Consider the following 27,383-nt stretch of genomic DNA (forward strand, 5'->3'; position numbering starts at 1 on the left):
ACTGTTGTATGATTTTCTGATTAATCTGTTAAAAGGCCAATGTTTTTGTGCATGGTTCGTTTTGGCAAAATTTTGTTTAATATTTTTTTTGTTCAAATGTTTCTGAAAATATAGCGAGGCCCAGGAATTTTGATAATTTGGGCCTTTCAGGAGAAAGACATTGGCTCTTATAAGCCTCGTTGGGTCAACTTGGCCAACTTTCCCTTACCAACTGCATCAGCCGTGGCCCATAAAGAGGACATAGCTTTTTATTTTAACGCAAACCGCCGTACCTGGAAAACGCGGCCGACAACTTTTTTTAGCAAGTTTTTATTTTAATTTAAGAGAAAAGGAAAAAAAGTCGTTTTTTATTCACTTAAAAGTAAATTTTTTAATTCTATAAGATTAAAATCTGCTATCCATCTATCCATCTATGGATGACAAGAGATCGAGTCAATTGATCTGATTTTATATCCATAATAATAGAATTTAATTTAATAATTTTTTATTTTTTTAATATTAAAATTTGATAAGATCTAATTTGATATTATATAATATTATATTCGATTTGATTAAACATAAAATTAATACAATATTAATTTTTAATATAAATATAAAATAATTAATTAAATATAATTAATTAAAAAAATTATATATATATCAAATAAGATCAAGACAGGTTTATCTAAAACACAATCTCGATTTTATCTTAATTTTTTTATTATTATTTGACACGACTCAAAATATAATTTTAAAAAAAAATCAATCCTAAGAGCTTCTCGTTAAGATAGATTATCATCTCTATATGCGTCTCACTTTTTTATTATTTTTTTATTCACTATTAATATATATATGATAATTTTTTTTTACATATTTTTATAATTAGTTTTTCTTAGGAGATTATTAAAATGTTTAAATAGAAAAGTGATGTCAAAATCATTGAGAAAATACTTAAATCATGTTCACATACGAAATATATAATTTAATTTTAAATTATATGTATATTCTTTTTTTTTCAAAATGACCTACGTGCTTAATTGCTTGTTGGGCTAGCATCGTCATAATATAAGAATTAAAAAAAAAATTTGTAGTTACTGAAATTTTAATGTTAAATTTGTTGAATATTAATTTTTTATATATATATTACATAAATGAGTTAAATTTGTATTCTTATTAAGCTAGCAACTTTAAAGAGCTAAATCATCCCGGGAAGCAGTGCCAATCTTTCTTCCTCAGGCTGATGAGAACTTGTTTGGGGACTTTGTCAAGCCTTTTCAAGTCCATGCATTTTTCCACTTATAACTTCCAAAAAAAAAAAAAAAAAAAAAACCTTAATCTGCATTAATCTCATTTGCCTCTATTAAAATGCAAAATTCTCAGTGGTTGCATGAATCACGCCTGTTTAATCACTATCAAATCTCAATTAAGGGGGGAAAAGCATCCCCTCACTCCCTCTCGCACATGCGGGCTCTTGATGGGCGTATGTGCCCCTTAAAACAGTCGCAATTGTCATGGATGGTGAAATTTGTGTTTCAAACATCCATTTATGAAATCGAGAAAACAAAGAGTAGTTTCCATGTTCATGAATCAGCCTCAAAAAGCCATCCATGCAGGCATTTTGAGGGGATCTGTCCCCTATAGCAGTTACAATATAGGTTAAAATCTGCCGAGTGCTAACATGTTTCTCTCGGATATCCAAAACCAAATACAGTGCATTTATTAATATCCGCCCTCATCTAATCGTCTCCTATCAGACAAACCATCCTGGTTACTACTTGGTCAGGTAGTGGAAGCCAAACCTTCGAAGAAATTGGCCAGGATCATGTTGACAATTACAAAACTTGTTTGAAGTAAGCTTATGATCCGCGAAAGATCATAAACACTAAAGAATGGCTCACTCAACATGCATTGAACACTTCTTCCGACAAACAGAGGCTAATATGGTACACTTATGCCTAAAAAAGATTGCAAAGAACTAATAATTATAGATTCTTTGCTTTGTTTTTTTGGAGAGAGAAATTGAAAAAGGTTGTGCGGCGTGCTTCAATCTTTAGTCTGATTAGAAAGCCCATTTAAACTTTCTAATGCATTAGTCAAAGTATTGTGCGAACAAAACAATGCCGTTATCAAGTTTTTCGGGCATGCTGCTTCAGACACCAAAACCAAAAGATTCTTACTTCAATCATTTACTCGATTTATTACCCTACAACATTCTCTTCATTTTCTTTCCTAAGAATTTGTTAGTTTCATTTCTTTTTACGATTTTACTAAGTAAACGAAGAATTAAGTTCATATAATGGAAGCTTGAGCAACAAAAGTTTGGGCAAATAGCTGCTGTTGGTAAAAATTAATCGGTAAGAAGCCGACTATTGGCCAAAACGACAAAGCACCAGGCAGGCACTCAGCAGCGCTTTTGACCCAATACTGCCGCCCGGGAGACAAACTGAATCTCCTAAGTTATTTCACAACACCAAAGAGAAAAAATGGGACGCATCATCAACATCCATGTCTTCTCGAGTTCCAATACATGATTAGGCCAAAGCTAATGGGAAAAAAAAATTAAGCAAGAACCAAGGAACGAGTCCATGAGAGAACTCGTACGTGGACTGCTCCACAGACTAAAAAAAGAAAGATAAAAATGTTGGAATTTTTGCCGTGATGGAGATGCCAACCCATATGCCGTTGCCCATTCCCTTTCTTTCTACTTTACCCTAATCTGCTGCTGCCCAATCGTTAACCCTATTGTGTCGGTCTTTTTGTCAAAACCTCAAATCTATTTTTTAACTGTTTTGGTTTCCACTTTCCCACTTCTCTGACCACTAAAGACAGTATTTTGTCCCGACTCCGGGACCCAGGAATAAGAAATACAAATTAAAAGGAAAAAAAAAACGCAAAATTAGCTGATAACAATGAAGCCTTCATAACAAAGATCTGATTCTTCTCTCACTTTCACAGAAAGAGGAGCTTTACATACATCATGGAGAGAAAGAGAGAGAGCAGAAGAGACCAACTAGCTACTACTAACCAGTCATCTTCACAAATAAGCTGCTGCTCATTTTTCCCTTTTATCTAATACTACTAGTAAAAATTCATTATCTACTAAAGAAAAACATTTATTTACAGAAAGATAATCAACTGAGAGGTGAAAACTGATTTCCTTGTCCTGAAATATTAATACAGGATTGATTCACTGATAAAGGACAAATTTTCCCGCCTTTTGTTTCTTTTTATATTTCTTTTGCGAGCCGATCTTAAAACTTACGGAGACTGGGGTTTCCAGCATTCTTCATTCTTTAGCTTTAACTGGTGATGTTCTTGACAAAGTATTTGACTTTTCATGAGTTGGGTCACTCACAGACCTTGGCAACACGGTAGACTCTGAAGAATCTATGGCAGATAGAAAAAAAAAGATTCAAAACTCATCCAGAAACAGAATTAATAAGAAAAAAAAGGGTCACCTTTAAGTAAAGTGATGAGCTTTAAACAAAATACCTCGAGAGCCATTAAAGGATCTCTTGCAATGCAAGATGGCGCTTTGGATTCCATCCTGTTGCTGCAACAGAGAATCATCTCTCCTCTTAGACAAAGCCGGCGCAGGAGGAGCCGCCGCCACGGCGGAGGAAGCTGATCTACTCTTTCCCAAATGATTACAAACAACTCTAAGTCCAGCTGGAATATTCACCTGCTTGAGGTTCTTCCCATTCACCTGACTCTCCCCAACCTCCATCTCCACCTGTCCCTTCTCCGCCGTCGTTACCTTCCCCGAAACAGATTTCTGAGTCGCTGTAGACGGTGGCATTGCAGGTTTTAAAGAGCCAAAGCTTAACTGCCCTGAAAACCTTAACTTCTCAGCGTATTTTCTTGAAACCCTAACGTAAAAAGGCTTAACTTTCTTTAAATATTTTTGCATTACATCTTTGGAGAATTTCTTTTCATCAGAAAAAGAGTATTCGGAGCTCTGTTGTTTCTGGGACTTGCTGTTGTCTCTGGAAAACAAAGACATTATAGGAACATCTTCAACCTTAAATTTCACAGTGAAAAACTTGTTCTTGTTGTTATTGTTGTTTTCCTCTTGGGTTGTTTCTTGTATTTTTGGTGCAGCTGCGGGTACAGAAACAGAGCCATTAGCTGAAGCCGACTCTGTTTTTTCAGTTGAGTTAAGCTTTGATTTCTTGAACCTTAACAACATAACTCGAAACTTGGTGGCTGATTTCAACAATGAGACAGGGAATTGGGGAGGCTTTGAGTCTAAAGAAGAGTTTGGCTCAATGGGTACTAGTCTTCCTTTAAAGAACAAATCATCAGAAGGAGATAAGGTCAAGTTTGGATCAGAATGATCGTCGCTGGAGCCAGAGGAGAGTGTAAAATTTAACTCTGTTTCACCATCTGAGCAGCCATCATCGGATTTTGAATCAACGTCGTCGTTTAGATCCTCACTTTCTCCATCTTCAACATTATCTCCTTCATCAATCTCTTCGTTTTCCTCCGTTTCATCCTCTTCAGGAACCGCAAATTCTAGGTCAAAGAAAGGCCCATCATCGTCGTCGTCATCATCATCCGCATCAACCGCCTGATGAGTAGTCACTGCCGTCACAATCGTAGTTGTGTCGGAGGCGGTGGCGGTCGAACGTGCATTAACGCAAGAATTACCGCCAGCTCCACCAGTAGTACCACCCCCTCTCCAATACTTAAGCAAGCTAAAAGCTTCCATTGTTGGGAGAGCCAGAATAAGAAAAAAACAAAAACACAAATTTTGAGTCCTTCCTGAAGATGGATTTTAGTGTAGAGGACTAAAATAAAAACAAGAAAAGGAAAAGAAGGGATTTTTTTTTTTTTTGTGTTAGAGAGAATTAGAGAAAGAAGGCGGAGGCTTCAGGGTTATTAATGGGAAGTGGGTGTGACAGTAGTGAACAGAGGACGGGCCAGCTTTTTTACCAAGGAAGAGAAAAGGAGAGTAAAGAGAGAAAGAAAGAGAGGAAGAGTGTTGGCCTCTATTTTGTCTTGTACTATATACGTGGCTGCAGCAACCAGCAGGTCAGTCATGTGAGAGCAGTCTGAAATGCTCAGAAAAAAAAAAATGACAGAAGACAGAGTTATAAGAGAAGAGAGAGGGGAAGTGTGTGTACATACACTATGTACTACTAATATACCGTAAAATGTTTTATCTTTTACGTGGTTTTACTGTATTTTTGCTGGTTGTTGGCAAGGTAATAAGTTCTGCATCTCTACCCATCCTTTTTGTTTTATAGCAAGTTCATTTGTTGAATGAGTTGGATAATACTCTTTTTAACTCTCCTTTTATTCTCGAACTGTGATTTTTTAGTTCATAATTACACAAATTTGTGAATCTTTTGTGATAATTTAAAACCTCAAATCATTATGGAATCATATGGTTTATGATGTTATACCTAAAAATATAAGAAAAACATATTTAATACTATGAAAATTCACCTTTTTTTTTTTGAACATCCCTCTCTTTTACATGGTAAGATTGTATGTGTTAATTGTGGCACCGACACGGTAGTTCATCGACTTAGCGAATTACTATATACATGATTGTTGTTTCATAGTAAAATTTTACACAAATTATCAAAGGAAGAACAGTGATTCTTGAAGCTATCATCTACTGTTGACTTTAAACTTTAGCCTAGGTCTGAGTTTAATTCACAGTTACTTTTACAGACGAAAAGGACAAATCCCGGGGACCAAGCCCCTGCGAGCTGCAGAATCCGAATTGGCTATACTTCCGTAGAAAAATCATGTGCCCATGTAGGGGACCTTTGCATAAATCCACTTCCGATCGAGACTTTCACTAGAAAAAAAGCTTTGAGCTCGAGAGTTTGCTAGTTCAGCCTGATGGCCATAACCCATATCCTTCTTTTGACATTATATGTATCTCAACGAAAAAGAGTGAAGTTTCCTTACACGAAGGATAAAGTCTGGTTCTGGATTTCTGGATTTCAATAACAACAAAAAGATAAGGGACTGCCCATCTGCCGCATTTCGAGCGAGAGAGAGAGAGAGAGAGAGAAAGAGAGATTGATAGCAACCGTCCGATGTATGGACAACCACCATAGTTTTATTACTTGAGGGAAGTTTTCTTCGGAAAAGGGTCCCATGGAAGTGACAGAACAACCCCCTTTACTCTTAAATGTAGCTACCTACCTGCTGCTTCCAAGCTACTACTACTACTATATTATCAATGGATTATTGGTCCAATAGATAGAATCGGGTATATTTTAAGTTTTAAAAGCATCCGTCGCAATTGATCGAATCAGTAACTGATATTCCCACATTCTTCCACATGGTTTAGCACCTTTTTAAAGGGCCGCAATCTTTCAACAAAGTAAGTAAAAAACTCTATTGTTGGGTAGGTTTTTCCGCAGCTAGCCCAAAAACTTGACCTTATTAAACTAGTACTAGTTTAGGGTTCATATCAGAGGCGCATGCATGTATGAATGGCAGTAAAAATTTCTCTTCCCGGTTCAGGAACACGTAAGGCCAAACTTCTTGAAAGAAAATGAAAAAGAAATATGCATAAAAACTGAAACTATCTAGGTTCTACTGAACTAGAGTAACCTTTTACTTTAGTTTGGAAAAGGGATCTTACCCTCTAAAATCCCCTGATTTCCTAACCATTTTGTCTTGTTAATTGGAGGCAGGTACAAAAGTTTCAAAACCGACCCCACATTCATTGTATTTACATCAATAAATCACAAGAAACTTTGGGAAAACAATGATTTGTTGAAACTATATGTTAGAATATCCCCACTAATATTGTGATGGTAATCACAGCCTTGGCATTTTTTGTTCCCACTTACTTTCCTTTTGAATATGAAGGGTGGCCCATTACTTCCCCTTTTTCTTTCATCTTCTCTCGTGGAAAACAACAAGCCCTTCCTTTTCAGGTTTAAGGCTCAATCATATCCCATTTCTAGCTCCATGATTTTTTTTATTTTTTGTGTGTGTACTTTATAGTTGCTCTGCTGGTCGCTCAACCACGATTGGATTTGACACGGTTAATAAAGAACTTAGCCAAATCTTGGCGACTGCCACCTTCTTATTAAAGTTGGAGGTTTATTGGGTTGGTAAATCATTTTCTCCCTAAGCCCAAATCACTCTGTTTTCTGGTCTACAGGCTGCAGAGGTGCAGCCCAATTTTGTAGTATCTTTCAGCCCTGAAGCGAGGCCCAAGGTTCCTGGCTTGCTTTTAAGTTTCAAAAAGGCCCAATTGCAAAGTTTTCTCTAATTTTTTAGTTTTAATACCGAATATACCCTCAACTTTTGTATAAAATGAATTTAAGGCCTTAACCAATTAAGTTAAATAAGACTAACCATTGGTTATATAATACAATTAACATGTAAGATGATGTATAAAATAATATAAAAGTAGGTATCATTTGGATAAAAAATAAATAAAACAATTTATTAAAACTTATGCATCATTTTGACATGTATGCTATTTTACACGTTATTATTTTAAATTTATTTATATGTAATAAAAGATTAATGATTTAAATTTATTTTGTATAAAAGATTGAGGGCATGTGTGAATATGAAACATTTTTTTTTTAATAATATGAAAAAAAATCTTGGCCCTCTCTGGTTGCCAACACCTTTTTTGGGGTCACAATCCTTTACCCAATTTGCATTTGTCACACAATTTAATTATTTTTCTTTTTTTCCTAGTGTAAGCAGACAAGTTTACGTCATGACAGAAAGAATATATATATATATATATATATATATATTTATGCAACTAGTTATTGGTAGATAAGAGAAGCCAGGCACATGGTACTTTGCGTGTATTCGTTGAAATGTTCTTTTTTCTCAAACAAAGTAATATGCCTCGAACAAAACCATTTAAATTCATATGGAAAAGCCTCCATTGACTTGAATGACAACAGTGCCCTTATAACCTTCAAAGACTGCGGACGGTAGCTTCAAATTATAACCCTCCAACATGGTTATTTTGGTCAAACCAGTAAAAACAACTCTCAGAAATTGGCTTCAAATATGGTCAATGAGCACCTTCAGGCAATTGAAGCTGAAGTCTTTGTTATCTGGAAGCGTATCCAAGTACAAGCTGCTTTCGTGAAGCCAGTTAAAGCATGGCTTTTTCTCTCTTCACAGCATCAAATCAGGTAATTCCAATACTTCCCTACTATACTTTTCTCTGGCAGATTTGTTTTTTTTTTGTTTCTTTGCTTCTGCTTTTAGTTTGTTTAGTATTGTAGGATCATCCAACACTTTAGCTTCTTTTTCTCTGCAAAAATGAAGAAAAAAAAAAGTTTATGGGTGAAGAAAAGGAAAGTCTCTATAGACTTTACTGCCTTATGCAACATAACTTGTGATGAGATGTTGACTTTCTTATATGCATGCTTTGTTCAACTGTGTGTATGTTGTCGTCTGTTCTGCATTATTTATATGTTTCATCCGTGCAGAATTCATGTATGTTGATTCATTTAATTTAATACGCATGTTTTTCCTGCTTTAATGTTATGGTCCCTTTTAGTTGCTTGACCAAGATTCAAGAAACAAAAAGTCGTTTTATTTGCAATATGGTGAGGAAAAACTGTTGGGAGTTAAAATTGCAGTCTGGTCTTTTGGGTAGTTGGTGGATCTTGGTAAAGAATCATGGTTATGAGTATCTGTCAATCCATTAATTAAATGTTTTTGGTGTCTGCATATAAAATATCAAGAGATTCTTGCTGATGATTAGTTGTTTTGTAGGATTCTATAGACTGAGATGCAAAATTGCGATTTTGTCATTTATTGCAATAATTTGTGAATGATGTCTAGATTCAATTGAAGGTAAACCCAAATTCAGAGAACATGTTTAGGTAGAATGATCATTGATTGGGGTTTTGGAGAACTTAACTTCCGCAAACATAGAATTTGGTTCTACATATGCAAGGTTTTATTCACCTTGATTAGTAAAATTTGCTATATATTGATGTGGAAACCCGCATTCAATGATATTGTCTGCTTTAACTTAAAGATTTTACGATTTTATTATGTGAAAAAAATTTTTAAGTTTGGGTTTAAATCTCTACATGTATATCATAATAAATCCTCAAAGTATCTTGATGTGAATTAAGACGTTACAAACTCTTCTTGTTAAAATTTGACATCCCCATTAAATCCAACACAAAACCTATAGATTTATCAAATCACACCAAATTTAAATAAGCCTAACACAAAGTACACACAGTTTATAAGTTCACATTAAAGGTTAAGATTTTAAAGGTGACTTACATGTTGTAACACTTAACTCCAATTCGACTAGTGAACGTTTTGATATTATTTGTGGAGACTCGCACTTAATTTACGATATATTATCTGTTTTGAACTCAAAGCCTCATAATTTTATCTCAAAAAAATCACCTCATAAATTTGAATTTAAGATTTTATATATATATATATATATATTTATCATAATAGATCTTTAAAATATCTTGACATGAAATTAGAGCGTTGCAATTGATGACTTATCTGTCAAAAGATTTGAACACAATCTTGGTGGTTAAACCTAGATTGGTATTCATAACAAGCCGTGAAGTGGTGCAGTCTATGACCAAAGGATGGTCCTTAAGGTTAATCCATGACAAAAGTTCCCTTAATTGGTTAACTAATTAATGATCATGCTAGTTGGTGAGAGATATGCTGTTTAGTTCTCACATCTGTTGATTCTCTAAGTACTGATATAATATAGTCTACTAGCCACCAACACTTTAAAAAAAATGGTCAGTCTGTTTCAAAGCACTTTGTTTTAGGAAAGTGAAAGTAGTAGATATACAGACGGTGGGGAGAGTAAAAATATTTTGTTGACTATCACAAGGTTATTATTATGGCAATGGGGAAAATGAGAATTTGGAGTGATCACTGAAGCTGAAATCCTACTTGCTGATCTAGTCTTGCTTGGTCTTGAAGGTAGGGTGGCTGTATTTAGTTTCATATATGGCAAGACAACGACTAACTTATTTGCTTTATAGATGTCCAACATTTGAAGTTAAACTTAGCCTACATAATAGCTAATGACTTTAAAGTGATGGGAAACCCACATTTTACTTGGACATCATCATCATCATGTTAACGATTATTTGCTAATGAGATGCCTGCATGCTCCTTGGATGAATATCCCAAATTACACATTTTAGTTTCTCTCCACCCAATCATTACGAAAAATGAAAAATTTGGGTTGAAGCAATATCAGGGCATACTCTGTCCAGGTACAGATGGGTGCAGAAATTTATCAGCTTTGCTTGCATTTGTCTCCTGACCCCACAATTTTCTGAATCATTTGCTTTTTGAAGGCGTATAGATCAGATTTGTTATAAAAGCTTGAATTGTGTTCACTTTTTATGAATGTTTGTCACATAGAAGCTGGATGTAGGGTCATCAACATCATGTCAAAGATGACTAACAATCTCCCAATCCTAAATCATTTTTTTCAATTTAAATTTCAAACATTGCAATCGGGTTTTGATAGTAACATTTTGCTGTTATTCAACTTTTGGAGTTTTTTTTTTTTTTTTTTTTTTTTATAGCCACATCTTTGTCTTCCCTTCACATTTTTGTTAGCTTTCGTTTGGAGAAAAGATACTTCCTCATCTGGCCCCATGAGGAAACTCCCACTTACGGCTATTAGATGATAGATGATGGCCTAATGACAACCGGCTAAATTGCTCTATGTACAAAATAAGCTACAGATTTCACCAGATTTTCTCCTGGTTCAAACACATTAACATCACTACTAAAAGCATAGATTCTTACTCTTTCTCTTTTCATTTTTGGGTGTCCTTTGGCATATTTTGGAAGTTTGGTTCTCATCATGAACATGGATGTCCACAACTCCGTATAGTGGATGAATTTGGAACGTTTACAAGTACATGTTATTGGTATGCCTCAAATGATGTTCTAACAACAACGTAGAAGTCAATTAATTAAGAATCGTTGCTAGAAGCATCTAGATTTTGTATTATTTTTTCAAATCTAGAAGATACATGGAAAATATTATACAAATCAATTAATTATTTTTTAAAAGAATCCGTTTTTTAAGTTATCTTTATTATTGACCACAAATATAAACCAACCTATTAAGTATATGTCCTTCAATTAAATATAATTGAATTTAAAAGTCATAAATTTACTTACCTTTTGCTTAATAATTTAGGATTTTTTACATAGGTACAATAAAATATTAAAATATATTAAATTTAAAATTATTAAATATAATGTTTTAAAATTAATTATTCGAATTGCTGGAATTAGCTTTAGATTCAGTACTTTGCCCTCCCTCACATGCACCCATGTAATGCAAGTACACTTATTTACCAATCAATGCCTCTATCGAACGGCTCTGGAACTCCACGTGTCGTAATAATATTCGGAAACACCGCCGTCAAAATCGGACGACAGTTAATCCTCGAACTTATATAAAACGTACTTCCCCATTTATTTATCTTTTTCCACTTCGGGTACCGGTTTTTTCCAAGCCTATAGGTTCGGAATTTCCAAAGCTATCAACGGTCCAGATCAAAATCTTTCCATCAAGCGGTCCAGATTAAATCAAACGTGTTCACACTCTATTTAGCCACAAAAAAGATTCGAGCTTGGAAGATAGAACACTCTGGAAATTTTCACAACTGTTGTGTGTGTGTGTGTGTTTTTTTTTTCTTTCAATCTACAAAGCTTTTCGAAACGAGTAGTTAGGGTTTTAGAAATTGGGTGAAAAAAATGGCTGAACATGAGGAGAAGCACGAGGAATCGTTGATGGAGAAGATAACGGAGAAGATCCACGGCCATGATTCATCGTCGTCATCGTCGGATTCTGAAGACGATAAGCCATCAGAATCGTCGATCAAGGCCAAGGTCTTCCGTCTCTTTGGGAGAGAAAGGCCCGTCCACCACGTTTTCGGTGGAGGCAAACGTATGTTGCAAAAACCCTTTTCTTCTTTTCTTAAATTTGTTCACTCCATTTTTAAGTTTTCTAGAAGTCTGGGTTTTTTTTCTTAATTTTGATTTTCTTTATGAATCAGAGTTAAATTCCCATTTTTATTATTTGATTGGTGGTCATTGAAGAGTTAGATCTGGCTCAGTGATTTAGATCGAGCATTCGATTTTGATTAATTGATGTTGGTTGAGCTGAATTATGGTTTTTGATCTGTTGATATTTGTTTTGGGATGAAAAAGAAGTTTGGGATTCTAGATCTTTAACCGAATGGATGCGATTGGTTCTAGGAGAGATTACTTTTTTGCTTTATGGGAGCGAACAAATTCTGGGATTATATTATTGTATTAAAAGTTTCAAAACGTTGTAGTATTGATTATCAATAACTTCCCTGACGATAATAATTTGATATTCCAATTGATTATCATCAGTAATTATTACCTCTTGACTGGAATTCTTTTTATGATGCATACTTATGTAATGAAATTGGGTGTGTAATAGCGGCTGACATTCTCCTGTGGAGGAACAAAAAGATTTCGGCCGGAGCTCTTGGTGTTGCTACTGTGATATGGGTTTTATTTGAGTTGCTTGAGTACCACCTTCTCACTTTAGTGTGTCACGTGTTAATACTTGCCCTTGCAATACTCTTCTTGTGGTCAAATGCTACTACCTTCATCAACAAGTAAGTTGTTGAATTTGTTGTCTGCCTTTGGGGTTATATTTGGATTCAGGTTTCTTTTTGCTCATGTTAACATAAATTGTTTTGAGTAGGTCTCCACCTCGCATTCCCGAAGTTCAAATCCCTAAGGAACCAGTTGTAGAATTTGCCCAAGCACTTAGTTTTGAGATTAACTGGGCTTTTTCTGTCCTGCGGGATATTGCATCAGGAAGAGATCTTAAGAAGTTCCTCTCTGTATGTTGATTACTTGTTTTCTTGTACTGAATTGCTTTCTTTTCTGGTTGGTAATATGCAATTATTCATCCAACTTGCAATTAAGATAGCGAAGCAATGGTTACATGGTTTCCTATGTCCAGATCATTTTATTGATATGAAGATTTTGAATTATGTTATTTTGCATTTGATAATGATATTGGAATGGCATTATGATTGTTCAGGTGATTGCTGGCTTGTGGGTCTTGTCTATTGTGGGAAGTTGGTGCAACTTCTTGACATTGTTCTACATAGGTATTGGAGTTGCCTTCAAGCGCATTGTTTTTTTAACCGTTACAAACATTTTCGTTTCCTGATTTTATTTCAATGATTTTGCAAAACAGTCTTTGTACTACTTCATACCGTACCTGTGCTGTATGAGAAATACGAGGACAAGGTGGACCCATTTGCTGAGAAAGCAATGCATGAGATTAAGAAGCAATATGCGGTGTTTGATGCTAAAGTTCTAAATAAGATTCCATGGGGACCATTAAAGGAAAAGAAGAAGGATTAGATTCACCGACCAAGATGTTGGTGTTGCTAGGTTCTGACATACATCTGGTAGCTGCGTTTTGTGAAGGTGGTGTTAAATTTTATCCAGTATAAGCCAGAACCCGGCTGTCATCCTTTATTTTCGTAGTTTCTGGGTTCTCAATGTTGATGAATATGGGATTTTTTTTTAAATCTTGTTTTTGCTACACACGTGGTAGCCTTTCCATGGATCTATAAGCTATGTGACAATATGTTATCATATTGCATGTTGATTAGTGCATTGTACATTGGGTTGAAAGTTCTCCAAAATTGTTCTGGATTCCTTTCGGAATGGTCACTTTGCTCTGTGTTTTTGGACTGATTGACCTCCAATCATAATCGTTTAAATTGCTGTTACGTGTCTGCGTAGACAATTGCGCATAATTCCAGCCTACGGATAGATGTTAATGCCAGCCTGTGTATAAATGAAATCAAACGAGATCCTATAATGTTGATAAAACTGAAGTAGACTAATTTGTTGCCGTTGAGGTGTTCAAGGGCCAGGTTCGGCTTGATGGGATTTTGAAATTTCAGATTTAAAGATTTTATTAAACTCGGTTCAAAAAGTCCGATGAGATTTTGAAATTTCAAATCTAAAAGTATTTTTAAACTTGGTTTAAATTAAAAAAAATTTAAGTTTAGCTATTAAATTTAATTTATATAATAAAATTTTAAAAAAATTGATTAAATTAAATTTAATGAGGTTATATTTAATTCATACAATATAAAAATTAAAAACAAAAATTATATATATATAAAAAATAAAAATAACATAAAAGTAAAAAATAGGTGTAATAAAATATAAAAAAAATTTTGTTTTTAATTTATATATATATAGAAATTAATTTTTATATATTTTACATATATATAAAAATTAAAAATTTATATATATGTAAATTAGGATTGGGTTTAGATCTTAAATATTTTGTAAAAAATTTAATTTAAAATTTAAATAAATTTAAAAATTATGTTCAAATTTGTTTAAGGAACTTAATTTTTTTGTTCAAACTCTCTTAAAATTTTGCCATGCCGAACTTGGACTAATAGCCGGCTCTAAAACAGATCTAGTTGCGTTATATTTCATATAATTAAAAGTGCATTTATAGTTCTTGAGGATGCCCTGTGGATGTGTAAAAGCTCTATCTCCACAAGAGCTGCAATTATACCAACTAGCAAATAGCATTGTTTCAACACGATCTACTTAAGCATGGGGTTGTTGTACGCTCGCAATTTGGTTGGAAATTGCGTAGACTGCTGGCTTTTAACACCCTACTCCAAGAATAAAGTAAAACAAGCTGTATCTGAAGCATTATACTTGTAGACCACAACCCAAACTATGGTGAAAATAATATTGCAACTTTTATCTGCTTCACAACAGGACTTAGCTACCAAGAGGGACGGATTTTCAGGTCCCATTTGGCATCTTATTTATTCATTGATCGGAATTTTCACCCACTTTTATGAAGGATGATTTGAGTCATTATAAAATACTTCTCATGGTGCTTGTAACCGTAATCATAGGAAGTATGATAACTGTTCCTTCTTTCTTGAACCCCCTTCTCCATTTTTAACTCGTTCTTTCCAGCTCCCTCCGAAGAAAAGATAGCTGTCACCTGCCTAGCGGGAAAATGGAACATAAATAATTTGTGAGAAACAAATAAGAAAACAATCAATGAATTGTAACACGCTATTGAATCATTTGATTATGGATGATGGCGTCAAGCTTCGGTATTTCTATAAATTCAAAAAAGAAAAAAACGGTTAGAGATAAAGATAAGGGATGTTTTTTACATTTACACTTTAACACACAAATCAGTAAAAATCAAACCGACAAGAAAGTAAAGAAATATGAAAAGAGAGAGTGATTGAGATGTACTTGCCTTTATGATGTATGAGACTTCATATTTATAGGATGATGTATGAGTCTTCATATTTATAAGTAAACCAAAAGGATTATAAAGAGATAACTAGGATAGAGTCAAATTGAAATAACACTGATCATGTCAGGTCGATCTAACGTGTCATATCAACACAAATGATAAAGATATTGTTGATTGTCTGCTAAAGGTTTTGAGAGAGAAAAAACCATTATATTTTTTTGACCATCAACTGCTCCTAACAATGGAGTTACCTGATTCTTTGCTTGCCTAAAATCTTCCGTATTTAATAGCCTTAGGTAATGACTCTTTCCTCTGCAGCATCTTTTTAGTTGAGGCATCTTCTTTGTTCTGCTCTTCATCAGCTCTCTGCTTTCCCTCCTGCAAAGGCTATAGTTTATTCCAGGCATTTGCTTGAAAATAAATGTCTAAACTGAAATTTTCCTTCAAGAAAAATAATTTTCTTTGTTTAAAACAAAAACAGGTGGATGTCAAGGACTTAAAGGAAGTAATGAACTCACCAGATCTTTCAATCTCTCTTGCTGTATTAACTCTCTAACTGGCCGATAAGCAGCTGTTGTGCATAAGTTCTGTTTTTAAACAGGAAATGACATTGATTATACTTTAATCACTAATCTAAATGATAACATCTTATCAAAATGCAAACCTTTAGGTTACTTCCAGTATATCCTTCCGTCATCAATGAAAGCTCGGTGAAGTCTAGACCTTCTTCTACTTTTTCTTTTGCCAAAAGAGTTCTAAAAATCTTTTCCCGGTTCTCTGCAGCTGGAAGCCCCACCATGATTCTGTTAAAATGAGTACGGTTACTATAACAAACATGATTCCTTGAAAGAATTCAATGATTCAATTAATTTCATTGGTGCCAATTCTCCAGTAGCAATTTACACAATTTAGGAAATTATAAAGTGTTCAGATGATCATTTAAGAGATGTATAAGCTTTGAACTGTATCAATTCTTGAACAAATTACGTTCTCTGCATACTAAACTACTCAACTACTTAATGAGAGCAATAGGCTGCAGATTGAGTACAGAATGGAGCTTCAAATTGAAATTTTTTAAATTAGAATTTCACCTTTTGTGAAGCAAAAAAAATGGTACAAATGCAAGTAGAACCTGTGCTTCTGCCAAGATGTAAGACAGTTCTGTAATTTAAAATTATCAGTAAGCATAAGTACCTTCGCTCAAGACGCCTAATGATTGCTTCATCAAGGTCAAATGGCCTGTTGATCGCAGCAAGGACAAGGATACGTTCACCAGGCTTTGTCAAGAGCCCATCCCAGTGAGTCATAAACTTATTTTTATTTTCCACATGGCTTCATGCTCTCCAACTCTAGTCCTCTGACCAAGCATACTATCAACCTCATCAACAAATATAATAGTTGGAAAGAACTTGGCTGCCAATGTGAACACAGCTCGGACATTTTTCTCATCTTCACCAAACGATTTAGAAGTAATGGTAGACATGGATACATTAATGAAGCTTGCTCCAGCCTCTCTGGCAATGGCCTTGGCCAGCATTGTCTTCCCAGTGCCAGGAGGACCAAACAACAATATTCCGCCGCAAGGCTTTAGAAGTCCACATTTAAAAAGGTCTGGCCTTCTCAGAGGAAGCATCACTAGCTCCTGCAGGGATTCTTTGGTCTCATCTAAGGCACCAATGTGAGCAAATGTTACATTGATCTCATTTGCTGGTACGACCCCTGGCCTTATATGCTTTTCAAATTCATGTCCGGAGGAACTTCCTGCCACAAGTACAAAGTGATATAAAGGATGAAAAAACCGGATATTGAAGGAACTGGTTACCTGAAAATTTTGTGAAGTGGAACTACTACAAAATTATTTTCACAATTCCTTACTCCTGAAAGGGGTAAATTTGGTGATTGGTTAAATTATTCAAAATAGTTGCAATTTTGAGGTGCATTTATTCAAACAATATCATCCATAAAATGTACCTAAAAGAAGACAAAAAACTCACAGGAACTTTCGAGGCTCGAGCAGAAATTTCACCCTCAATCTTTGTTGCCAAAACTATCGTCTCTGTTTCACTCTTCTTTTCAGGATTTGCGCTTTCGGATTTTGATTCTGGCTACATACCTGCAGAAACCGCTCCTGCTTCCTACAATACTTAAAGAACAAAATGGGAAGGTAGGCTTAGTAATCTACCATTTAATTCCTTCTGTCTAATGTTAAAAAACAAATAGTTAGCGTGAAGACCTTTGATGTTTCAGTTTGTGCTTCCAGTTTTAATGTGTCTTTGCCAATGGACTTTCCTTCCTGGAATATACTTAATCCATGTGACAAACTGCATCAATGTGATCTAATCAGAAAATGTAATGTTAATGGTACATCAACCATGCTAGAAAAACTAATCTGACCTTTTTGATGATATCCCGAGTTTTCCATTTCTGTATTCATGATCCTTATTATTCATCAATTGATAAGAAATTGCTGATACCTCCTCTATGTATTTACTGAGGGCCATTGTGTCTGCCACACAGATTGAATCTAGATCATCACAATCAAGATTGTTTGCTGAATATGAAGTGATTTCTATTATCATGAGCTTGGATCATCTTCATGTCCTTTTCCAGTTGAGATTTCCAGCTGACAAGATGTTTTTCATCTTCTGGTGGCCTGATCTCAATGTTGCCAGGGAAAAGGGCAGCTAGCCTCTCATCCACCTCTCTGTCATCATTACCCCGATCTACAACTCGTGACCCAAGGATCAACACATTTCCAGACAGTTTCTTCAACATTTTTTGAAACAAATTACAAATTGTTTGTGATCTAAACAAGATCTTGTCAACATCCCTAAGATACGGTACAATAGGATTGGCTTTTGACAAAAAAACCAACACCTGCATTCAATTCAGAATTGCTGTTTGTCATCATTTATTTCAAAACAAAAGATGATCTCATTTATAAATAAGATTCATTAAAATTCTGCTGCAACTCACATGCATGCCAAAATGGCACTACCTTGTAAAGAGCCTGTATAAGAAACTTCTCATCAAAAGACAAACTGCTTGTCCTCCTCAGAGGAGCTAAAAAGAAGGGAGAAAAAAAAAAAAAAGCAGCTATGAGCGGTGGGAAAATGAACTTGGAAAATAAGAATATGAAGTATAAATAGTAGAGAGTACTTAAGATTTCAAGAGAAGGGAAAGTGTTCCAGCCATGTTGGAGGATTCTTTTAATCATCAGTGATTGATTCAAAATCCGTGATTAACATGAAACCTTTGTCCTTATAAAATTCAAATAATTGATTGAAGAAAGACCAAGCAAAGTTGTTTAACTACCACCAGCTTCAAAAATCTTATTGTTCATTCAGGATAATAAGAGACGACTCTGAATCTCTTCAACACAACTCACAATTCTATATTTCAGTTATAGGATTGCCTGCATTTCCTTGTCTAGTACAAATTCTGAACAGAGACCTAAGGGCTAGAGAAGAAACACAAGAATGGCCTACTACTTTCTTATTGCTTTCTCATGAGAGATAATAGCACCGTTTGTTAGCTGCTTGTAATGAAGTGCTTGGTTCTACATTCTGTCCTAAAAAGTTACTATGAAGGAGATTTCTTTTGTTTGTTGTGAACTAAAATTTGTGGTTTTTAGTGTTAACCTTGCACTCAAGGAAAAACTTACAACTATTTCACCCAAAAATTTCTATTCTTTACTGCAAAAAGAAGTTTAAAAAAACTACTTTTTAAGCCTTTCATTAATTTTGACAAAAAAAAAGCCTTTAATTAATAAAACTTAAGGACAACCTGGATTTGCATGACTACGTTGAGAAGCAAGGCTATTGATATTATCTGATGCATGCAGTTACAAGAACCAGAAATATTGAAAAACAGAAGACTAAACTCCAGGCTACGCATTTCTTTGAGATTAATGAGGAATATTTTCTCAATACCTTGATACAATATCCACACCACTGCTTTGCCGCCTCAAGGTACCTGCAATAGAACTTAGAGTTGATAGTCAAAGAAGGATACACACAACTATTGTAAACAGTATCTACATCATAGGAATTGAAGAAATTAGATATTTCAGTTCTGCTACTAGATTCAATAAATGATATGGATATAAAAGATAGAAAAAAAACTTCACGTAAGTACTGGAAACCAAAAATTTTCTACTGTACCTTTGGGTTCCTCCTGTGAAAGGAGTGAAAATGAATCAAATAGGCCAGCCAATCGCTCTAGTGTTGACTCCGAAGGGGATCTTTTGAAACACTGCACAACAGAATCAAAGATTAGGGAAAAATCAAAAGCAGAGGAACCCATTTCTATGTGCCATATGAGAAAATTTGACTATAAAAAAGAGAAAAACTTACAGATTCTTTGCCACTTCCATATTTACTTTGAATGTGTACATAGGTAACCATTTAAACTATCAAATGTAAAAACTTGAAGCTTAAAGACACGGCACGGTAAAGGATGGGGGAAATGAAAATGTGCAATGCTCACTTTTAAGGAAAAGTCAGTTACATCCAACAGCAGCAACTTTGATTCAAAGTATGCGCTAAAGCTTTGGCAAGCATTTGGAGCTAAAGTTCTCCAACAAAAAAAAAGAAATAATGCAATTAGCACCTTTACAGAAACAGATAATACGGAAAATGTGAAGTATAGCCTGCCAGTAAGAAAAAGGATTCCGGGCAACCAACCTGCAGGTCCTGATAGCAATATGGCTTGACTAGCAGGGGAAAGGTTCCTGGTATACTTGAAAACATCAGCATGTTTCAATTGGACATAGGCAGCACTAGTCAGCGATGTTCGAGTCTGCTCGCTGCCAAACGAAACCAACAGGATGAAGATGTCAGAACAAGCAGGACTAGATTAAAGGATGACAACTCAACAGTAAGCAGATCATTCGAACAATGAAAAATTAATATTGCCTATTCCCCTTGCCTTTTTGTAACTTGGATACATCATCATCAAGTAAAACACAAGATAGCCTTTATCTTGCTATTAGATTCAGTAAAATTAGGCGTTTGTTATCAAGCACACGCATCAAACTATAAAATCCATCTAAACCTGTATGGAGTTTAAGCCTTTAACACCTATTTGTTCCAAAAAAGGAAATAATCTTCATCTTGGGTTTGGCAAGCTACCACATAATACACTATATTGGGTAAGCAGAAATATCTTAGGATAGTTATATACAAAATAAATGAGCGAGATAACTGAGAAATTCAATTTAAAAACACAAGAAAACAGAAGAGCATGTGAAAATGATCAGCATTATAAGTTTAGCAGTTTTCCATCATTAAAAACAAACGTTTTCAAAGACTGAAAAAGAAAAATACGTTCTTTTTTGTTACTATGAAAAAATAATTTATTTTTCAAATATCAAACAAGAACGAGAAAAATGTAAAGTTACCTGAGATAGTAGGGAAACTGATCAAAGGTGACCTGGCTGTCTCTGCCATCAACGATTTGGCGGAGCAATTCTTTCTTCAACTTCTCCAAGTGATGTTAGTTGCTGCAGTCGAACTGCTTCCGTTCCATTTGGTCTGACCCGAAGCCAACCCAAGACCCACTCCTACCCCCACACCCCCACCCAACGCCGACAACGGTACATGCTTTTGTTCCATTGCTTGCCTAAGATTTTTTAAACCCAAACTTTTATTTTTCTTCATGTCAGAATTAATTTGATTGTTCTTCAGAAGTCTTATGTTTTGGAAACCCAAATGAAAATCCTTCCGTCTCTTGCGATATTTCCTCTGTCTAGTGCGTATACCCTTTTTTTGGTTCCTAACAATTGAATGGTAATTTTTCGTGGCCAATTTAAATGAAGCAAAAGAAGCGAATGTTTTGACGAAAAGAAAAGCGGCGTTTATGCACGGAGGATGGAGACGAAGGAAGAGTGGTGGAGTCGGTTACCGCTATTCCTGGAGTGGTGGAGTCTCCATCGGCTCTTCCTTTCAAAGAAGAAAAACAGAGGAGAGGGAAAATTTGCCGAGTAATCACAATTCGCTTAAGCGGCCCTATTTTGACGGTTTGTGGCTCAGTTTGACAGTTGGCGCATGATTACGAAGGAAGTCGGGTGTAAGAAAACCGTTGCCTAATGTAGTCGCCCACAATGTGGTAAGCTTTGTAGTATTTTAATGGATCTCCTGACCGGTTCTATCAAGACCGTTAAATCAAGTCATTGGCGGGTCAGGTTTCCAATTCCTAGGACGGAAGTTTACAAGGAAAGAGGAGCAGCGACTATGACATCTAGATATATAGTATGACCGTATGAGGACAGAATCAAGTGGAACAAAGCATTGCATCTATAAGAGCACGTTGGCAAAAAAAAAAGCTTTGTTTCGGAGTTCAAAGCAGATAATGGGTCAACTTAACTACATCTGTATAATTTGCACGTGGCAACTATGGAAACAGCAGCAGCACCATTTCTACCAATGGAGAAGAAGCATGTATGGGGAACGAAGTTGACCATGATTTTACAGTAAGCTCCAAAATTGGTCTGTGCGTGCTTGCAAGTACAAAACCTTGACCTTCCAAGCCAGCGGATCTGATCAATTTTGGGGCGGGCACAAGCTCTGTCTTCTGCTTGACGTAACCTGTTTTCTTTACTTTATCCAATCAAGCATTCACATGATTTGATGCCAGGTAAATTATTTGGTAATTTCTGTTTTCTCCTTTACCTCCCTAGGAAAGAAAAATCCAATGCTTTTTAAAATTGTCAAGGCCACGACGTCTCAGTGACTCAGTCGACCATGAGCACAAAAGATTGACAAATCAAAATCATTCTGATCTGGAAAATTGAATTGGCTTGGATTTTGGAAACAAATTCAAGTAGAAAAAGGTTTTTCTTTTTCTTTTTCTTTTTTTTTTTTATGTATCTGCCTCGGAAACTTTCAATAAAATGAAGTTTTAAAATTTAAAGATTTGCTTTAGAAAAAGTAGTCGAGAAGCACATACAAGAAATTTGGAGAAAGTGGACCTGAACAATGATGTGGACAGGAATCATACTAATGTGTGGTTTTTAGTTGGGTAAGTACGTTCTTATGTCGGCATCATTGGTCTGGTCCCCAGAGGAAGACCGATAACCCTTGAGGCGTAACTGTGGAAACTACAAACATTTAAGTCTGAAACCAGAATCGTTGATTGATCTCATATATTTGTAGTTAATTATACAAAGACGCAATTTTCGATGGAAGAATGAGACAAAGGTTTGAAAATATCAGCTGCACCATTTTATTTTTTATACAGTGCCCGATCATGCACAAAAGAGATGGATCAGTGTCGGATTCCCACTAAAGCTGTACCATGAATATTCAATATCAAAGCAATCTCCCAAGAACTGTGGATGCTGCAAAAGCTAAGACGTTTATTGTTGTCATCAAGCCACTCTCACATGCACTACTGCTAGAATCGTAGAGGATTGATGTACTGCGTCCTCTTTTTTGGGTTTTGATAGTGATTTCTGGGGATATGATCATTAGCACCAAGAAGGATCAAATTGTATAAGAAAGAGAATCAAAAGATTCTGTCAAAAGCAATTTATAATTAGTTGAAAAGGACAATGATAGGGCAAAAGTAGCCATGGCAATTAAGTATTAATAAATTAAAGGGAATCTCCATGCATATACTGATTAATGGAAGGTGGGCACATGGATCTGGTTCTTTGATTCTTTCCAAAGCAGAAAGCATGCATTTTTCTATACCTGTAAAGTATCTTTTATAAAAAAGAGCCTTCGCTTTTTTTTCTTAGAAAAGGAGAAAAATTAAGACCATTCTATTAAAATATAGTTTAATTGATTATATACTTGGCTTGGCCTAATCATAGCAGAATGAATTTCAGAAGCACCCTACAAGAATGGAAATAAAGAATTATTATTTACCATAAAGAAAGTAAAACATCCTCACCTAACAAATTAAAACATGCAGTTCTACAATTCCAAGATGGGAGATTGCCTTTGGCTAATAAGGAGATATAATCTTCATTATCTTTATTGCTTTTACCGTCCCCGGTCTTTGACTGTCCCTGGTATAATCAAAGACAAACAGAAACAGCGGAGCAAATCTCTTAAGCTATGCTGGATCAACTGAATGGCCCATCAGCATGCTGCATGCATGTTACTTGTAGCATTCAGTTAGTGGAACCGTACAAAATTTCTATGCATTCATTTGTGTTGCAGATACAATGAAGAAGCTTGTCTATCGACAAGAATATGCTTAAAACATTGCAAAGACGCGTACCCCAGAAAATTTACCTGAAGCCTATGCTTCACTTAGTTAAGATCAACCAACAATAGAGCTAATATGAGAAGACAAAGATGCTTATCTCATTAAATCCAAGAACACAAAACCATTCCAGAGGCTGTGCAGAAGCATAGATGGCAATAGATTCCTTGACCGTGCAAATACAACACCCATCACCATTCCTAGGAAAATAAGTGGTAACATTCTCTGTACATTAAAATGTGCCAGAGCAAAGGCAACTGAGCTAACCAGTATTGCACACCATACAGGCATGTATTTGGTCAATGAAGGGAGAAGGAAACCACGGAAAACTATCTCCTCCCATACAGGAGCACAAATTGAAACTACTATTGCATATAGTGCCATGGCTACCGGATCCCTCGATAAAATTGACTGCTCAACGCTTGAAAGGGTTACAGGTGTAGAAGGCATAAGGGGTAACAAGTTGAGGTTGAACTGTGATAATCGGTTGACGAGAGGAAACATGAGGCATCCTAGCACAACATCAAAGAGCCACTTCCCTCTCAAGCTAAATTTAAACCAATCTGATGGAAGGGGATGAAACTGAGACAGACAGCGGTGGAGTATTGCAATCCCAGCAAGGCCTTCGGTTACATCAGTCACAAGGCTGAACAGGGCCTGTCCTCTGAATGTTAGGGATTCCTTGCTGAACCCTGCCATGTGAGCTGCAAAAGGAATCATCCAAGACCCAATGAACCAGAATGCAGTTACCCAGAGAAGCATAACCTGTGTGAAGACAGAAACTATTATCATGCAACTGATTGACGTGCTTGTAATTCATCCAAGTTTCAATGAGACTGTCATACAAAATGCCATTCCTTCAGTTACATCCTTTATTACAGTTCCTACTCTTAAAATGCTAGTATGGATGACTGATTAATGACAACATCTACCGTTAGATATGATGATTTTAACTGATCATCAAATATTCTTCCACTTCTTTACTCAAATTCATTTTCATTACTTATCTCCATGACAAACCATTGCCAATTATCAAATATAGTACAATAAACAAAGATTTATTCCTGTTCAGCTGCGATCTACCAGCAGATATTGAACCTACAATCAATGACATGTTAGGAAGCAGGTAAAACAAACTCTCAATTTTCTTTTCTCTCCTAGATTCGTTTAGGGCTCAAAAGAATGGATTTGAATCCACAGCATGTCATCTCCTACAGCTCCTAGTTGGCAGCTTTGCCACATGATGCTCATTGTTAAAGCTCATGGAGCTTAAGCTGCTTATTTCTGTATAAATAATTGGCAAAACATGCTTAACATCTATAAAAGCAAAGAAGCCAGTTACAGATGCCAAATATATTACTAGAGAATACCAAGTAAAACAAACTAACCTGCAGAATGGTCTCTGCTGTCCATGGTACAGTCCACCTGCTACCAACTGCCCCCAAGACTGCATCTACAGCCTGCATTGTAACCAACTAATTTCTTCATTTTCTCCATAGAAATTAAAAAAAAAAAAAAAAAAGAAAGGAGAAAGAAAATGTAAAGAGATTAGCAAACATGTTGACATATTTGACAATTCTGCACTATGCTCAAATTTTACATCCCCTGAAACTATAATCCATTTTGATTCTCAAAAAAAAAAAAAAAAAAAAAAAAGGAAGGAACAAAAATAAACGTCTTAATCCCAATTTCATTACTTGATATGAAAGAAATGAGAGAAGTAGGATCTCCAGCATTATACATGTTGAAGGAATTCGTAGCCTTCTTTCTTTTATAATTACTAGGAAACTAGCCAGTCGTTTCTTCATAGCTTGAATGTGCAAACAACCATATCAGGTTTACAGGTCATTCAATACCATTTGGTCCATATCAGTACAGTTTCAGTATGTAAGCTTAGATACTCAACAGGTTGATTAATAAATCCATTGAGTCACAACCACAAAATCCAACTACAGGAACAAACTCTACCAGTTTTCATGTTCTAAAACCACCTAGTTTATATGCCAAGAGCCAGAGGATATTCAGTATAATAGCCCATTTAACTTATTCTCATTAGTTGCCAGTAAGTTCACTTAGGACATAAAAGCAACACCTATATTCTCAAATAAATACTATCTCAGACTGAACTTTAGTTAATAAATTCATCGTCCAGCCTATGAAGAGACTGGTTGCTAACAGATCCAGTGATCAACCAATGACAGATAGCGGGCATATAGATAAATTGAAAGTACTATCTATTGCACACATAAATAAAATAAACATATGAGGTCAATTATATTGAACAGAATTGAAGGAAAACATCACCTCCTGAAGTGTTGATTTCCAATCTCTTTTGTGAGCACAAGACTTATCGAACTCAGGTTGTATTAATTCATCGGCGCAAAAATGCTCAATATATTCGGATTTTGGGTTTTCCGGGGAGACCCCCTCATGCCTAAAGCATGAAAATTTCCATTTCTGCAAATTAAAAACAAAACCAGAAATGACTATAAACCACTATAGTACAGGTAGCATAATTTCATTAACATAACCACAATAAAGGACATATACAATTGAACTCTAAAAACTCAACCAATTAGAAAACCTACTAACTTTGTAGATTTATCATGGCCTAAGTGGATTAAAACAAGTTTCCTGATACATAATTTACTCTTTCTTTTTCCTCCAATTTCTCAGTAACTAAGCACAAACAATTATAATTCAGCTCAGGTCAAAAACCAATATTAAAAAAGAATCATTTAGGTAAAACTTATTAAATGGATTAAAATTTTTCAATTTTATAACTTCCAAATAACTTTTCCTCCACTTTCTCGATAACCAAACATAATCCATTTCAAAATTTGAACTTCAGATTCTCAAAAACCAAAATTTTAAAATAAAAATGAAATTAAAAAAACAGAAAATAAACATGAAAACAACAAAAATGCTTGTGCATTTGTACTTACTTTCTTTGTGAGCTGGATATTGGATTCAAAGATCCGGGAGCTCCGGGTCAAAGAAAAGGTACCGGGTCGATTCGGAACCCGAAATTTGGAGCGAGAAGGTGCAAGAATTGGGCGCTGATAGAGAGAATGAGAGCAATAGGAACTCAACATGAGGCCCTAATTTCAAGAACTCTAACAACTAGCATTAAAAAGGCAAATTTTTTTACAAGTAATTGGGGAATTGTAATAAAAAAAACCCTACTTTGCGGACTCGGGTTTTGAGAGTAGGGACGGAACTTGTAAGCTACTTTCCAGTTTCCTAGAGTGATTTTTTCTGGTCGAGAAGATTTATGGGTGTTTGGAAACGAGGGATACATTTTTCTTGATAATAGTTCCAGGAAATCAGAAATTCTTTTTCTAAAAATAATAGTCCCTTTCATGCTATTAATTGTGATGGTCAAACACGTTTTCTTTAAAAAATATATATATAAGTTCCCAATCGAAAAAATTTTACCCATTTATTAATAATGATTTATTTAATTAATTACGTTCATCTTTTTCAATAAAAATATTTTAAATTTAAATTTTATCTACTTACAATTATTTATTTTAAATTATTAAATACATATATTTTATTTTGACCTAAAATACGAAACAATATATCTATCTTCATTTTTACCAAAAAAAAAATTCTACTCAATTTTTTTTAATATTTTATAAAGGGTTCCTTCAAATGATGTCCCTAAATACTGATTAAGGATAATTAAATTATTAATTTAAAAATATAAATTGATTGTATTTAAAAAAAAAAATTTTTCATGCGTCATTGGATAGGCCCTAATGTAAATGTATTAATCAAAAACCAGCAGGCTTGCTTGTTTATTAATGAGCTTTCTTCTTAAAGACATTTGGTCAAATATCTTGAAATGGAAAGGGGAGAGAGGGAAAAGGGGGGATTTCTTTGAATAACA

The 27,383-nt window shown here is 35.0% G+C and overlaps 3 protein-coding genes and 1 pseudogene across 5 annotated transcripts; 1 reads left to right on the forward strand and 3 right to left on the reverse strand.

The window, feature by feature from the left end:
- Nucleotides 1-2,877: 2,877 nt before the first annotated feature.
- LOC111315674 (putative membrane-associated kinase regulator 2) lies at nt 2,878-4,878 on the reverse strand. The gene is made up of 2 exons (XM_022917584.2): nt 3,472-4,878; nt 2,878-3,366 (listed from the first exon to the last, which is right to left on the reverse strand). The coding sequence occupies exons 1-2, from the start codon at nt 4,688-4,690 to the stop codon at nt 3,266-3,268; spliced, it is 1,320 nt and encodes a 439-aa protein (XP_022773319.2). The 5' UTR covers nt 4,691-4,878; the 3' UTR covers nt 2,878-3,265.
- Nucleotides 4,879-11,603: 6,725 nt separating this feature from the next.
- On the forward strand, nt 11,604-13,716 carry LOC111306971 (reticulon-like protein B3). The gene is made up of 5 exons (XM_022905030.2): nt 11,604-11,911; nt 12,434-12,614; nt 12,704-12,845; nt 13,049-13,118; nt 13,208-13,716. The coding sequence occupies exons 1-5, from the start codon at nt 11,719-11,721 to the stop codon at nt 13,375-13,377; spliced, it is 756 nt and encodes a 251-aa protein (XP_022760765.2). The 5' UTR covers nt 11,604-11,718; the 3' UTR covers nt 13,378-13,716.
- A 1,070-nt stretch (nt 13,717-14,786) lies between these two features.
- LOC111306977 (uncharacterized) lies at nt 14,787-21,061 on the reverse strand (annotated as a pseudogene). The gene is made up of 15 exons (XR_016344872.1): nt 20,676-21,061; nt 19,960-20,081; nt 19,763-19,850; nt 19,630-19,662; nt 19,438-19,528; nt 19,061-19,249; nt 18,273-18,337; nt 17,669-18,151; nt 17,508-17,595; nt 17,269-17,409; nt 16,469-17,035; nt 15,939-16,077; nt 15,793-15,861; nt 15,526-15,652; nt 14,787-15,007 (listed from the first exon to the last, which is right to left on the reverse strand). The product of XR_016344872.1 is annotated as an uncharacterized LOC111306977 (transcript).
- A 2,506-nt stretch (nt 21,062-23,567) lies between these two features.
- LOC111306985 (uncharacterized) lies at nt 23,568-26,768 on the reverse strand. Of its 2 annotated transcripts, XM_089765518.1 has the most exons (4): nt 26,434-26,768; nt 25,793-25,945; nt 24,877-24,948; nt 23,568-24,253 (listed from the first exon to the last, which is right to left on the reverse strand). In XM_089765518.1, exons 1-4 carry the CDS (start codon nt 26,581-26,583, stop codon nt 23,585-23,587), a joined length of 1,044 nt encoding a protein of 347 aa, XP_089621644.1. In that variant the 5' UTR covers nt 26,584-26,768; the 3' UTR covers nt 23,568-23,584. The 2 variants fall into 2 exon arrangements, with proteins under 2 accessions (XP_089621644.1, XP_089621645.1); XM_089765519.1 differs by lacking the exon at nt 25,793-25,945 and having other exon boundaries at nt 26,434-26,725.
- Between the last annotated feature and the right edge of the window lie 615 nt (nt 26,769-27,383).

Source organism: Durio zibethinus, chromosome 9, assembly GCF_047325235.1.
Source record: "Durio zibethinus cultivar Kanyao isolate XHJ-2024 chromosome 9, ASM4732523v1, whole genome shotgun sequence".
Classification (NCBI taxonomy): domain Eukaryota; kingdom Viridiplantae; phylum Streptophyta; class Magnoliopsida; order Malvales; family Malvaceae; genus Durio; species Durio zibethinus.

Coding starts and splice junctions, on each gene's coding strand:
- LOC111306971 (XM_022905030.2), top strand. CDS start 11,719: ATGGCTGAACATGAGGAGAAGCACGAGGAATCGTTGATGGAGAAGATA. Junction 12,615..12,703: donor GCTACTACCTTCATCAACAA/GTAAGTTGTTGA, acceptor TGTTTTGAGTAG/GTCTCCACCTCGCATTCCCG. Junction 13,119..13,207: donor CTTGACATTGTTCTACATAG/GTATTGGAGTTG, acceptor TTTGCAAAACAG/TCTTTGTACTACTTCATACC.
- LOC111315674 (XM_022917584.2), bottom strand. CDS start 4,690: ATGGAAGCTTTTAGCTTGCTTAAGTATTGGAGAGGGGGTGGTACTACT. Junction 3,367..3,471: donor ATCCTTTAATGGCTCTCGAG/GTATTTTGTTTA, acceptor TATCTGCCATAG/ATTCTTCAGAGTCTACCGTG.
- LOC111306985 (XM_089765518.1), bottom strand. CDS start 26,583: ATGTTGAGTTCCTATTGCTCTCATTCTCTCTATCAGCGCCCAATTCTT. Junction 25,946..26,433: donor ATATCCAGCTCACAAAGAAA/GTAAGTACAAAT, acceptor TTTAATTTGCAG/AAATGGAAATTTTCATGCTT. Junction 24,254..24,876: donor CAGCAGAGACCATTCTGCAG/GTTAGTTTGTTT, acceptor GTCTTCACACAG/GTTATGCTTCTCTGGGTAAC.